At 34.6% G+C, this 14,452-nt stretch overlaps 1 protein-coding gene across 9 annotated transcripts in view; it reads left to right on the top strand.

The window, feature by feature from the left end:
- Window positions 1-14,452, top strand: part of PBX3 (PBX homeobox 3) — a 226,586-nt gene that overhangs the window by 170,034 nt on the left and 42,100 nt on the right. For 7 of the 9 annotated variants that reach the window (XM_086325156.1, XM_086325153.1, XM_086325157.1 and 4 more), the window contains 2 exons: window positions 2,182-2,423; window positions 14,058-14,248. In XM_086325156.1, the coding sequence (XP_086181282.1) occupies window positions 2,182-2,423; window positions 14,058-14,248 (433 nt within the window). The remainder of the gene's footprint in view (window positions 1-2,181; window positions 2,424-14,057; window positions 14,249-14,452) is intronic. The other 2 variants (XM_086325159.1, XM_086325160.1) reach the window with 1 other exon arrangement.

Here is a 14,452-nt window from a genome sequence, read left to right as displayed (position 1 = left end):
CCTATTGGTATGGTGGTTTTACATGCATATTAGGTATGTATATATAAATGCAATACGTAGGTGATTACTTTCAGTCCTTTGCATTTCTTCCTGACAGATTTCCTTTTTCTATCTCCCATATAGTCTATTTGCTTGTGTATTAGTCATTGAGCATCTTCTCTTGTTTGCTACACTGTTCATGGGAGTGTAATAGCTTAAGTATGTATGTTGATTTACTATTAAAGAGCCTCACCAATATCCATGGTGTATAACTACAGGGAGAAACTAGAAACCTGGAAGAACCTTAAAGGTAGATTAAAATCCACATTTCCAGGAGAAACATCAGTGGCTAAAATATTAAAAGGAAATAACAAATACAAATATATAAGCAAAAATTTAATTTAAAAAGGAGAAACTTAAGGAACTCCCAAACAAATGGTTTAAAAATGAAACAGAGCCCAAAATAAGAGGTTACTCAGTGAGTCCTTACTTCATGCCAAATGCACAAAACACTTGGTGTGTGGAACTATAAGAATTCTAGGCCATGAAATTTTAACATAGAACAAAGTGAAGGGAAGAAAATCAAAGATGCTAAATTAGAAATACTAATGTAGCCAATATTTAGCAGTTTCTCTTAAATCTAGAAGAAATAGCAAATACCTGTTAGTCTATCTTTAATTATCAGCAATGTGTCAATACTGATTTTTATCTTATTTAAGAGAGTTATCTAACTTTTTGGTTCCCTAAATGAATTTATTGTCTTATTATATTATAGTCTTCAACCCTTATTTATTTACCTCAGAACAGGCAACAGATATAATTTTAAATTATTGTGAGTTAGTTTTATTACCCAGTTGAAATTATTCTGAAGTATATTTTTAAATGAAAGTGACAGCTTTAAAGTGTTTTGAGGGAGGAAATTAAAGTTGTGCATTTGAGTTAAGACAACCAAGAGCTCAGTCATGCTGTGGGTATAATTCAGGGCATCTAGGAATGAAATCTGTTCTTAAAGAGAATTGATGGTGGTTTTAGGTTAGCATATAAAATCGCAGAGCTGGTGCTCAGTTGAGTACTTGGCAGCTTATAGATGTTACTGTCATGTAAGTTACACTAGACACAGAGTGTGCACCACTGTGGATAAACAACAACAGGCACAGACGCAAAAGACAGAATCCAAATGCAGACATACAAGATGCCAGCTTTCATCCCCGCCTTCCCCAAGATGCTTTGTAACTAGTGTGGGGATCCTGCTTTTAAACAGATTTACAGAGGTTAATTGGGCTGGGATATTTTAGATTCTGTTACACATTAATGAAAATGCTGATTTTGGGCTGTCATGACTCCAGTGCTTTTTATACTGTGATAATTATTTTAAAACTTCTGTCTTCTGTGTTGTTGAAAACGTCTTGGCAGAAAGCCTGTGTGACCTGATTAAACCTATGAATTGTCAGCTGTGATCTATAATACTCAGATGAGGTTGCTGACTGGGCATCACTTAGGAAGTTCTTGATTTAAAAGCAAAATTAGATTGAGACCACTGTGCCCAGCACTGCATTGCCATATTGATGGTATATTTTTAATCCTGTATTTAGTGTCCTGGTTTGATGGCGATTGCTTAACAAATTCATTTAATAATATATATTTTTAAAGCATAGCTAATTACCTCATAATGTATGTATTTCTCTTCTCTCCCTGAAATTAAATGATGGAAAAGCCCATCTAATCCTGTTTATTTTCTAATTTTTGGATATAGCTTGTGAATATATTATAGGATTTAAAATTCTGTTCTCCCAACAGTATGGGGAAACAGAATAACTGCCTTTTGATGGGTTTGTTTTGTATCCTTGGAATTATTTTTTTCTTTGTCAAAAATCTTGAAAATTTTACCCCCTTCCCATTTTTGCTTAAATCATCTAAATCTGGGAAGATTGGGTGTTAGAATATTCTGAGAAGTCAGGGTTACCTTTTTCCAAGGACCTAATCAGAATATATTGAGAGAGAGTGATATTAGACATTTCATAGAAGTAAGAATTTTCATACTTATTGGTACTTATTGATAAAATGCAAACAGTGAAATTCTCAGCATGAATTGTAGTGCACTGATGTTGTTTGATCATTTACTCAAATAAATAAAATACTCACACTATTTGTCCTGTTTCTCGCTTCTTCTCTCTCTGTCTCTCTCTCTCTCTTTCCTTGAAGGTCTCAGCATCAGAGGAGCCCAGGAGGAGGACCCTCCCGATCCCCAGCTAATGAGACTGGACAATATGCTTTTGGCAGAAGGGGTTTCAGGTCCTGAGAAAGGTGGGGGATCGGCGGCAGCAGCTGCAGCCGCGGCAGCCTCTGGAGGTTCTTCAGATAACTCTATTGAACACTCAGATTACAGAGCCAAATTGACCCAGATCAGACAAATCTATCACACAGAACTGGAGAAATATGAACAGGTCAGCAGCCGCCACTCTCATAGTCCTGCACAAACCCTCTATTGCTCTTCTAATAGACCGCGCTAACTAATTCTGAGGGCTGCGAGGGGTAGGTGTTAATAGACAGAGCAAAATAAATAAGGTCAATCAGAAATCCAAGTGAACTGTTGAATTCATGAAATGAAGTCCCTTTGAGATTTTAGAGGTGATGCTAAGCCTATTTTGTCCCATCTACTTGCTTTAGTTTTACTCATTCCCCACATTACATGCCCTTACGGCCACATCTGCAGCCATCCTTACCCTGTAACCTCACTGCTTGGTGCTCGTCAAAGCTCTGGATCATTAACATTTATGCACCGGCCTTGTTCATAGCTATTATAACAAATTTTAAGGGGAAACCTTGCCTAGCAAGCTCTGCCTGCTATGCTGTGAGCTCCAGAATCCTCCTAGGAGTTAATTCTTAAGGATTATGCCCAACTGAGGGGAGGGAGCTCACTTAACAAAGTAAGCAGGTTCTGGCCTTTCTCTATGAGGAGACCTCCCAAGATAATTATAGGTTTCCTGGGACAGAGAACACAAGGCATTGTGTGCTAAATTCCTGACTAGAAAGAAAGTATGGATTAAAAATGCTGTTCTCAGCAATTATATTAACCATACTTCATTGAATCTAAGATATCTTTGATTTTAAGCTGTATCATTATGTATGGTACCACCACCAAGAAAAAGTTAATTGCCCCATTGAAGTATAACATGCCATTGATAGTAAAATGCTTCCCAGAGATGTTAAAATATGGGGTAGTCTTAGATTCAGTGAAATAAGGTAAAACGTTGGTGGTTCATTTTAAACATATTTTAGTTGTTCATTAAAGGCTAAAAACCTGCTTAGTTTGAGGAATTCTCACTGAAAGGTAATTTTAAAAAATTATTACGGAAATGTTTAAGTGTACTTTTAATAAAGAGAATATTAAGCTGAATCCTATGAAACTGTCAGGTTTTTAGGTCGTAAATAGTTGTATGTTGGTTATAGAGTTCACCCTAAAATAAGAAGCCTCCTAGATACCCATCATCCAGATGAATAGTAAAAATCAATGTCAATCTTACTTTGTTTATCTCCCCTCGCCCCCCTCTTTTTTGGGAGGGGGTATTTTAAAATAAGTCCTAGACATCATATTGTTTCATCCACAGATACTTCACTGTGTAGTCAGGCATTTATTAAAGTTCAAAGACCTTAGTGTTAGTTTTAATATTGATATTTCTTCTAAGTTCCCTGTGTAGTGTTAGTTGTATATGTTATTTTTTTCATTGCCTTCTCTAATATTCTGGATATGGTATTAATAAGCAAATGCTGGATTCTGTCCCAGAGGTGAGTGTGTTTTGAGGAATGGTAGAAAGATTTATGTAGCTTTATGTTAATATACAATATAAATTAATATTATAAGATGTCTTTTTTTCTGAATAGGCTTTCTGGGATCTCATACTGTATCTCTAGTCTCATTTGCAGGAATAATTTTTCTTGGAAGATGTGCAAATGAGAATTTTGGAAAAATAGCCTGTGTATGTATATTAAAAAATTGAGCTTTCTGATTTGACATATGAATAATTGAGAGTAAACAAAGTAAGTCATGGCTGAAAAGGTTGCCCTGAGCATTAACAGTAGAAAACGGCTCTAATTTGTAGGATAACCCTAATTGCATAACTTTATGTTAAATACATCTGTACATACTTAACTAAATAAATACTAGTCACTTTGCATGGAAGGATCTGTAGAATTAGGGGTCAATTGGCCAGTACTTATAGCTGAGGAATTAAGGTAGTTCCTTACTATCTTCTGCCATATTCCTTCACACTAGCCTCCTTATTTTCTCCCTTTAGCCCTGTTGGAACTTGGGTGAAACTGGCATCAGTCATTGTCATCAAGCTTTTTGTTTTGTTTCTTTTAAAAACACACATGTACACACAAAATCTTCATATACTAATCTACTGTTTGTATTTTTGTTTTAAATATCAGACTGGGAAATAATGAATTTTAAAATTTAATCATGAATCTTATTTCTAGATAGGTTCAGTAGCCTAATAAAAACCATTGAATGTATATTTCCTGTCTCATTTTTAGCACAAGAAATAATGGATATATGAAATCTATGCAGTATTATGGACAAATAAAACGAGACGACTAGTTGACTGATTCAACAGAAATTTAGTTTACAAATTTTCTCCTGTAGGTTCTGAATTGGTTTAGAAATAACATTAGCATTTAGTTCTCTTGAGTGGTCTTTGGGGCTGGTTTTTATTGCTCTCCTGTTTGTGGTTCCTAAGTTTGTTAGGATCAGTGAGTTGACCTAAGATAGTCTTGTCTTTTCAAACTTTTGGGATACGGGGACATTATCTGAGACAGAACTTTCAAGGATCTACTTTGGAGTTACTAGAAGAGCTGTGAAGAACTGAATGAGATGAAGGTATCAGTTCAGATGAAGGCATGATATTTCTAAAATAGATGATGGTGTTATAATTTCCATTTTACAGATTAGAAAATGAAACTCAAGTAATTTGTCCAGTGTCACACATCTAGTTAGTGTCAGAATCAGGTTTTGAAATCAGTTTCTGACAATATGCCTTCCTTTCCCTTTGAATTATGCTGCTACTTGTGTATGTAAAAGAACAAAACTCAACAGAGTAGATTTTAAAGATCTTATTGGCTTTATTCAGTGATTCATGAGTCGGTCAGCATCTCATCTAGCAAATAGAAGGAGCTATACGAAATGAAAGATGCTTGTAGTCAGACAGGACCACGACAAGGAAGTTAGACTACCAATGAAAGAATTGGCTGTGGCAAGGTCACCTTTCTTTAAGGCATGGTAGGTTTCTATCAGGCAGATTACCTCACTCATGCTGACCCAGTAATTCCAGATTGGTTTAAGATTACATTCCTAGGAGAGGCTGAAACTGTAATTACGTAGTCTTGGTTGGGTGGCTTGGAGCATAGCATAAGTGACTCCATTTTGGGTCTCTTATCTTGTTTTTAACAATTAGAATTTGCAGATAATTCAGATACATCCCAGTTCTTCTCTGATTTGCGCGTGTTGGATTACATTTGGGATGGAATCAGAGTAGAGATGGGCAAAACCCAACTATTTTAATCCCTTTACATTTAATTACAGTTAATCCCTTAACTATTAAAATCCCTTAGAAATTATATTTTTCCTCCTAAAATTACATGAACATGGGTACTTGAGTGACAGAAACCTTATTAGTAAGTAGGAAGAACATATATGTTAAGGCAGAGGCTTTGTTGGAAAATGGTGTTGAGTCTTTTGCTAAAAGAAATAAACTGCATTGGAATCTCAGAGCTATTTACTCCACTGTGTTTTGCAATGAAGCTGTAATGAAAATGTATCTGAAGCCTGTTTAGATTTAGATTGCCATAAAATTAACAAACACCACCACTGCAGTAAATTAAAGTACCTTATAAACACAGCCACATTTACAAAGCTAAGCAGACTAGAGCTACAGTTAGAGCAAAATTAAATCCAAGCTGCAAGGCTCAGCTTTATGTGTATGTTTTAGGAATGGTACTGTGTTTAAAATCCTGTCCTTTTTTTTTACCTCCAGGAAATGTCCTTTGATAATATGTTTACATTATATAGGCTCAGATGTAATGATTTTTAGTGATAATGATCTAAATTCACTTATAAATGCTCTTGAAATATTAGACATAGAATATATATTAGAGTAAGGTTCTTCAATATTACTACCCCCTAAAAGGAAAACCAAACTTATTTTACTTTTCTCTTGTTGATCCTGACACCCAAGAGGAATATGATAATTTTTCAAAGCTTGCAGTGATTAGGTTGTAATACTTTCATCTTGGGTGCACTGCCTTCCGCTTTAGCTGGGAGAAAAACCTGGTTGCCTCTTTGTCTTCTTGTTGATTAGCTACAAGTTTGTTTATATTTTTTAAAGAGGGGAAAAACAAATTTTTTATTTTGTGCATACAAGATCCCCATATATTTATAAGACTCAAAGACGGCCAGGCAATGGAGGTTTATATGCCATCCCGAGCTATGGGATGGGATTAGCTACAAGTTTTGGAAAATCTTTTTACTCTACCTTTCAGATATGCTATTATGATTAAAGTATTAGAATAGGTGAATTCCTAATGAACTTGAGCCAAGCATCCTGGGAAGCCTCCTCTTAAGAATTGGAGGCCTTCTTGATCCTTCTACCTCTCTACCAAAGGGAAATGGATACCATTGGTTTTTGCAAATGAAATTTAACCTCGAGATTTGCTCTGGGATAAAAAGGAAAAGATATATATCATGCCTTGTACAGTTCTCCCACTTTGCCTGTACCAGAAGAAATGCTTGTACCCAAGCAATTCACTTCATAATTTACAGTTGCTATAATAGAGATGACATATTGAAAGCTATCTACTATAATTATATTGAAATACATTTTTGCTGAAGGCAAAAGTGTTGTAAGGGTCTCAACCCTCCCTAAGCATCTGGAAACCTGCTTTCTGAGTTCACAGATGTCTTTTGAATTTACCTCAAATCAGGTAAAACATTGGAACTGAGCAGGTACATTCAATGTGCTCAAGACCAACTAGGCACTGTTTGGCTAATAGAGGACTCCCAGACTACAGGGCATTGCCGGGGAATGGAGAATGAATGTGCAGCCTAAACCAGTGTAAAGGCATGGCCTTGTGCTTTTGGAGGCTCTCAACAACATTGTATGTTTATATTTGATGACAAGATCTTTGCTTGTAAAGAATTTTTTTTTGAAACAGGTTTTAAAATGCTGATGTTATTACACACGAGATTGTGTAACCCACAAACTCCTAATCCCATTTTGCTGTTTGTTTTTAGTAACAAAAATATAGCAGGAAGGACAAAAGGATACTACCTGATGTAAACTTCATATTTCAGTTTCCCAAGTGAGCCTTTGTCATTCATTGCTCCAAGAGAAAGGTTTTACTGCTTTGTCAGCTTTCAAACTGGATCTTTTCCTTGGCTGGAAGGAGTGTTTGAGTGTTCCCCTTTTTCCCTTCAAGTGTCTAGTCTGTTGACTCTATGTATCAAATGTATCTTTGACCACAATCTTGATTAATGAAATGAACTGTTTTATATTTGAATGCTCTCTTTTTTTCCCATTTTTTTTTGAAGCAATGTTTGTATTTATTTGAGCAATGGGAAGGCAGACTATGTTAGGTAATCAGAGTAGGAACTTACTTGCAGAATGAAACACAACAAAAATATGAATTTCATAAAATTACCATTTCCATTATCAATAACTGCCATTTATTAAGCGTTAATTGTGTTTCAGGTTCTGCAATTAACATGTATTTTATAGTATAATCCTTACAAACCCTCATGAGACAGGTCCACAAACCATGAGTGTTAAGATGTGTTGAGGTATGAAAGAATCTTAAAAAGAGTGGGTGTATGTATATGTATAACTGATTCACTTTGCTGTACATCAAAAACTAACCCAACATTGTAAACCAACTATTGTTGTTTAGTCACTAAGTTGTGTCTGATTTTTTTGCTCCAATTGAAAGAAGAACGATAGGTATTTCATCTTTGCAGCTGTTTCGTAGGCATATTGATCTCATTCTGGTTGGCTTAAATAAAAGGTACCTTTGAATGTTGACTTTTATTTGGAAACAAGAAGAATTTGTTGATTTTGTAAGCATTACATAAATACAAAATCTATAATATTTGACTAGAGTTACTTGCAAGGTTATAAAGATATCTAGAAAATGGATGCATGCAAATTTGGGAGTCATCAACTTTTAATAGAGATTTATTCTTTCTTTGAAGAGTGACTTTTTAGAATAGGGAGTATTATGATGTGTTTGCAGTCAGCCTGTCTAGATGTTTACAAAAGGCCAATTCAGTTTTTAGATATGATCATGAACCATTTTAATACTTCCTCTAAAATAGATGCTTGCTCACCATCTGATTTTACATTTTTTTCTTCAGTGATGGGAACTTACAGGCAAGAAAGGGGTTGAATCTTGAATTCACCATCAAAAAAACCACCACGATGAAACAAACAAAACCCTGAAAACTAATTTTGACTGTAAACCAAATATATATGGATATGGAGCAGATAGTTTTACTATCTCCTATTATATTTAACAAATATATTTAATAAATATTATTAACAGCATTATAAAAAATCCAGATGTTTCAAATCCTCAATTATATTACTTAGTTTGAATTTTTAAAGAGAAAGGAACAAATGGCAAGGAGAAAGACTATTATAAGAATTGATTGAAAATATTTTTTATCAGATGAAGCCTTCCAGTTTATGTTGATTTAAGTATGTTATTACAATGCCTGTTTTAAACAAAACATATATTTTGTCTCATAGTAAACAAAAATGCATCCTAAATAATTTTCAACAGCTGGATTAAAAGAAAAAAGAGGTTTCTGCCATTACTTGCAAGTTAGAAAATTCAAGGAATCAAAACTCACTTCCTAAATCTCCTAGTTAACCAAGGTGTTTATATATTGTATTGTGGACATTGACTAGAAAATACTTAACAGACAATTTCACTTGGAAAAGTAACAAGGCAATGAAAAAATTTTCCAATGTCTATTTTAATGATATAGTCTTATAGGTATGACAGAGGATATGATAAATGTTTAAAGTGAGCATCTTATGTTATAAATAGTATTGATGCTACTATGTGGTTTGGTGGCCCTTCAAAAGAACTCGGCAATCATTTGATCATTCTTACTGCACTTACGTGTTTAAGAAAGTGTATACCTTTTAAGGACGAGAAGATGGGGCAGTACTGTGCTCTGCTCTGCAACTGGTACAGATGATGCTGTAAATGAGACTGTAATTTACTTTCAGTGGTAAAAAGGAAAAAAATCACTTTGCCTAAAGTGTATGCATCTTTCTTAAGGGTGTGCCCAGATTTTAATTATCTAAATGTAAATACTTAACGAATTTTACTTAGAGTAATGAGCTAAAGTGCACACTACATAAATGAGATGTTCTAATTAATCATGTATGAACTACTGGTTTAAAGAAAAGCTATGTGGATTCTATGAATGTTGGGCTGTTGCCAAATTGCTAATCAGCATTTGCATTCATAGATGACTTCACTTAATAAGTTGTGAGACATTCAGCAAATGTTTTAGGAAATTATGAGTTTTTAGATGCAGAAACTTTTTGCTTTTAACCCTTGTTTTTAATACAACCCTGTGGCTGCTTCTTAGAAACTATAGGCAGGCATTCATTCTGGGAGAGATTAAAATACAGCCAGAGAAAAACTGAGAGTCAGAGAAGAACTGAAAAAAATAAAATAAAAACTCAGGTATCACTCACACAGGAGACTTAAATGATCTATCAAGACATACACTCTGTCATAGACATAGGTTGCCATAATATGTGAACTAGATTTGTTGGAATTAGCATTGTTACCTGTGCAGATTGGAAATATCCTGGTACAGTAGTTCTCAAACTTTTTGGTTTTAGAACTTGAATTCTTAAAAATTATTGGGACAAAAAAAATTATTGGAGATCTCCTAAGAGCTTTTGTTCAGTGGATTATATCTATCAATTGTATTATAATAGAAATTAAAACTGAGAACAAATTAAAGTATGTATTAATGTAAAAATCAGTAATGAACCATTATCTGTTTAATATAATATTTTTTTAAAACTTGCATTAAAAAAAAAAAACCTCAACATTTAGAAGAATGTCATTGCTTTTACATTTTTGCAAAATTTGTCATGTTGGGCTTATTAGAAGTCACCTGGATTCTTAAATGTGTTTCTGTGGTCAGTCTCCTTTCCTGTGGTTGAAATCTATGAAGAACACCTGTCCTCACACAAATATGTTATTGGAAAAGAGAGGAGTGTATTGATAGCCTTTTAAAATACTTATGGATATTATTCTCTTGTATTATACCAAAACTTGACAAGTTGTAGTATCCTAAATATTAGCTATCGTGTGTCTGAAATCATACCAACTTTTTGTACTCAGTTCCTTTAAAATCTATTGGTCTAGTGTACACTTTGAATGGATCTTCTGCTTATGCATATTTTTGTAACATCATGCATTGATCATTTGAAAAATAATGGTTCACTGAGTTATGTACATCTTCCAATGTTAACACCTTATATAACATCAAAATGTCATATTTATTAATATCAACACCAAATTAATCAGAAAGTCCGCTAGGAAACTATAAAGCTCAAGGTAGCAGATGCAGGTTTTCCAGAATTTCACCATTGGCACAACTGCTGTCAGCTATTTTCTTTGATGTGACAAGCTTGCTTAGTTCATTTTTGAGAAAATATCTACCAAATACCTAAATCAGAATAAATATAATAATTTGTCAATTTTACTTTCAAATAAAAATGGTATTCCATGAAATATACGATATCAACTCACAATTTAAACAATCACATGAGAGCTTTTTCTCAAGACAGCCATCCTTGATAAGCAGGTGAAGTCCTTTTGGTACACTTCCCGTTTTATCACACAGAATGTTAAAGATGTAGTCAAAGACTGAGATGTAATAAAATGAATACTTTCTCTTGCTTTATCAAGACATTCCTAAGTGAAACTGCCTTCTGTGGTTGTGGTTGGGGGGGTTATGTGAATGTATGGTAGTAAAGAATAAAAAGGAACATCAAAGATTACTTAGTATACTATTTCCCAGAGAATTTTTCTTAGTATGTTGGTCCACAAGGTGCTGTAGAGCTGTGCTGTCCAGTGTGATTGCCACTAGTCATAAAAAGCTGTTGAGTCCTTGAAATCTAGCTCATCTGGAATAAGATGTGCTTTTGTAAATGTAAAACATATACTGAGTTTCAAAGTGTGTGGAAAAAAAAGAATGGAACATATCTCATTAGCAGTTTTTTAAAGATACTATTATGTGTTGAAATGTTAATATTTTTCATATATTGGGTTAAATAAAATATGTTAAAATTGGGCTTCCCTGGTGGCTCAGCGGTGAAGAATCTGCCTGCAATGCAGGAGACCAGGGTTCGATCCCTAGATTGGGAAGATACCCCTGGAGAAGGAAATGGCAACCCCATCCAGTATTCTTGCCTGGGAAATCCCATGGACAGAAGAGTCTGGTGGGGGACAATCTATGGGGTTGCGAAAGAGTTGGACATGACTAAGCAACTAAACTACCACCACATTGTTAAAATTAATTGCACCTGTTTTTATTTTTTAATGTGGCTATTAGAAAAATTATAATTTCATATGTGAAAAATAAAACATATTTAGAAAATAGTCAATGCAATAGCAAAAACATTAAATGACCAAAAAAAATTTTTTTTCATATGTGGCTCACAATATTCATCTATTAGACAGCACTGCTCTAGATAAAAGAGATTTTGTGACCAAATTTATTTAGTCAAAGTTGGATACACCCATTCTCCCTTGAAGATTTATGATGATGCATGTTGGCATATTGAAAGTACTCAAGAATCCTGCCCCTCCCCCCCAAATTTTAAATTATGGTTAACCCCCCATTTCCCAAACATACTGTATTAACATTTTCTAGAACTAACTTATAAAAGTCTATATCCAAATTTGCTGATTTCAATTTGCTATTCTAGTTTGCTTTTCTTCATTTTACTAATAAGAAAACTGAGGACTGGAGTTTATCAAATTATATTATTTAAAATTATATGAACATCTCTTTTGAGAAAGTATCAGAAAAAAATTATATGTATATTTCTTGGCAGGATGACCACTTATTTTCATCTTGGCACAAGATAGTCTATGTTGATAATATAGGGGGAAAATCTTAAATTTACTTCTCTTTACTATGGTTTCCTTAAAGACAGAAAGAACTTCCACTTTTAAAGCTACAAAGTTCCTTAATGTTTTACTGTGCCATAACCCTAGACAATAATTTTTAGCCTTTTAAAATTATAGACTGGCTAAGAATCTGAAACGAGAAGAAAAACCCCACAGGTTGTCCCCCTCAGGAAAGACAAATGTGTATACAACTTGAATAAGATTTGAGGGAGTGTTCTGGATATTCTAGACCTCTCCATGGACTGCAGGTTAAAAATTTGTCAGTTACAAAGGTTCGTCAGGGATAATGTATTTATAGATATTAATCAATATTACTCTTAAATTGTAATACAAAACCCCACCAATCCATAGGTGGCTATTGAATGCCTACCGTGTGTGCTGTGCAAATCCACACTCTGAAGAATCCCAGAATCACCACTTTAAGGGAACTTTAAATTTCTTAAAACTTACACATGCTTAAAACATAAAACTTTAACTGGTAAGCAAGACTCATTTTACCTCACCTTAGAAATATTTATATAAAAGCTCCACTTAAAGTAACAGAAACAGTGTCCTTAAAAGTTAGTTCTCTCATGAGCAGTTAGAAAAACCATCCTGTACTATATGTTCAGGATGTCTGTAGAGAAATTATGTTATTAATAATCATATAATGTTATATCTTCAAAATGTGTCTTGCCATGATCAATGATTGTTCTGTCTGCTTACCCTACTAAGCATCCATCCAATAAGATGCAGAATCTCCTGTCTTTTTAAAAAAAAAAAAACACAAAAATACCAGAAGGTATTGTTTTTATGCAGAGATATAGACAGATGCTTTATTCACCAAGGTGATACTGGATATCTGTGTAGGCCCAGTTACATGGTTTTGTAGATCTAAAGAATATAGGTGAGCTGAAAGAGACAGGGACAGGATTTTTAACTAAAATGTTATTCTTACATCTGATCCTTATTTTCCTGCTGCCCTTTCCCTGAGGAGTTGAGCTGCTTTATCCCTCTTTCAGAAATGGTGTAGATCCACAAATAAGGCCCATACCACAGCTAGGTTATACTAGGATGTTGGCATGGCATCCAAGGCCCTTTATCTGCTAGTGCAAATCTGAACTCCCTCTTCTCTTGTACCCTCTTCTCTGTCCCTCTGAACTAGCTTCATACCATTATTTCCAGGGTTGTTTTTTTTTTTTTTTCTTGTGCCTGGAATTCCTCTTGATTTCCACCTTTATTCTACTTTTCAAAAATCTTACCTATTCTTTAAAGCCCTGATTTCACTTTTTGCCATGAAGTGATGATCTTTGTTTCCCAGTGAGAATACTTACTCCTTGGAACTTAGGGAACACTCTTCCTGTGATGCTTTGCATGGCCTGCCTGTTTAAGAATTCGTTTTTATATATTTTATTGCACTGAAGGTCAGATCCACATCTTGCTCATTTATGTGTCCTTTCACTGCGTTTGGAAGAGTTTGAACTTCATAGTGTTTCAGTAAACATTTGTTGAGTAAAACCCCAGAGGAAATAGGAGATGCTTACTATTAACATATAACATATATCTGTACTTATATATAGAAATTGGTACAGAGCATCCTCCAGTGGGAAAACCTCATTTTAAAAGTGGGCTGAAGGTGGTAGGAAGGGCAGTTGAGTGCTGTTTCCCTTGCATGCCTGGGCTTTCATAGTTCCAGAGTTCTCGTGCCCCTATCTAGTTATCACTGCCATTTCACAAGTGTCTTAGTTTTCATTTTACCTACTACATAATGCCATTGGCGGTTACAAATGAGATAGAAATTCAGGTGAGTTAATGTCTGGGTGTGATAATAAAAAATACCAGATTCCTAAGGAGTGATTTTTTTTTTCCCCTTACAGGCATGTAATGAATTCACTACACACGTGATGAACCTTCTCCGAGAACAGAGTAGAACACGTCCCATTTCCCCAAAAGAGATTGAAAGAATGGTGGGCATCATTCATCGAAAATTTAGTTCCATTCAGATGCAGCTCAAACAAAGTACTTGTGAAGCAGTTATGATTTTAAGATCAAGGTTCCTTGATGCCAGGTATGTGAGGCCACAAATCCATTGCATGGCTTTTTTTTTTTTTCCTTTTCACTCTTTGTGTATTATTTTATGTAATTCTGGCCAGTTGTTCTTAGATTCTTCTTTAATTTGGCTATGAGAGCCCTTCTCTACAATGGATAGGTCATTCACCTCATGATGCCTGCAGTGTCAAGCCTCTTCTTGTCTGGAGGTGGTAGTGATATT

The sequence above is a fragment of the Bos grunniens genome, chromosome 11 (assembly GCF_055505025.1).
Source record: "Bos grunniens cultivar Pamir isolate PY7600 chromosome 11, Bosgru_T2T1.0, whole genome shotgun sequence".
NCBI classification, from domain to species: Eukaryota; Metazoa; Chordata; class Mammalia; order Artiodactyla; family Bovidae; genus Bos; species Bos grunniens.
This window is presented reverse-complemented; position numbering and strand designations above follow the sequence as displayed.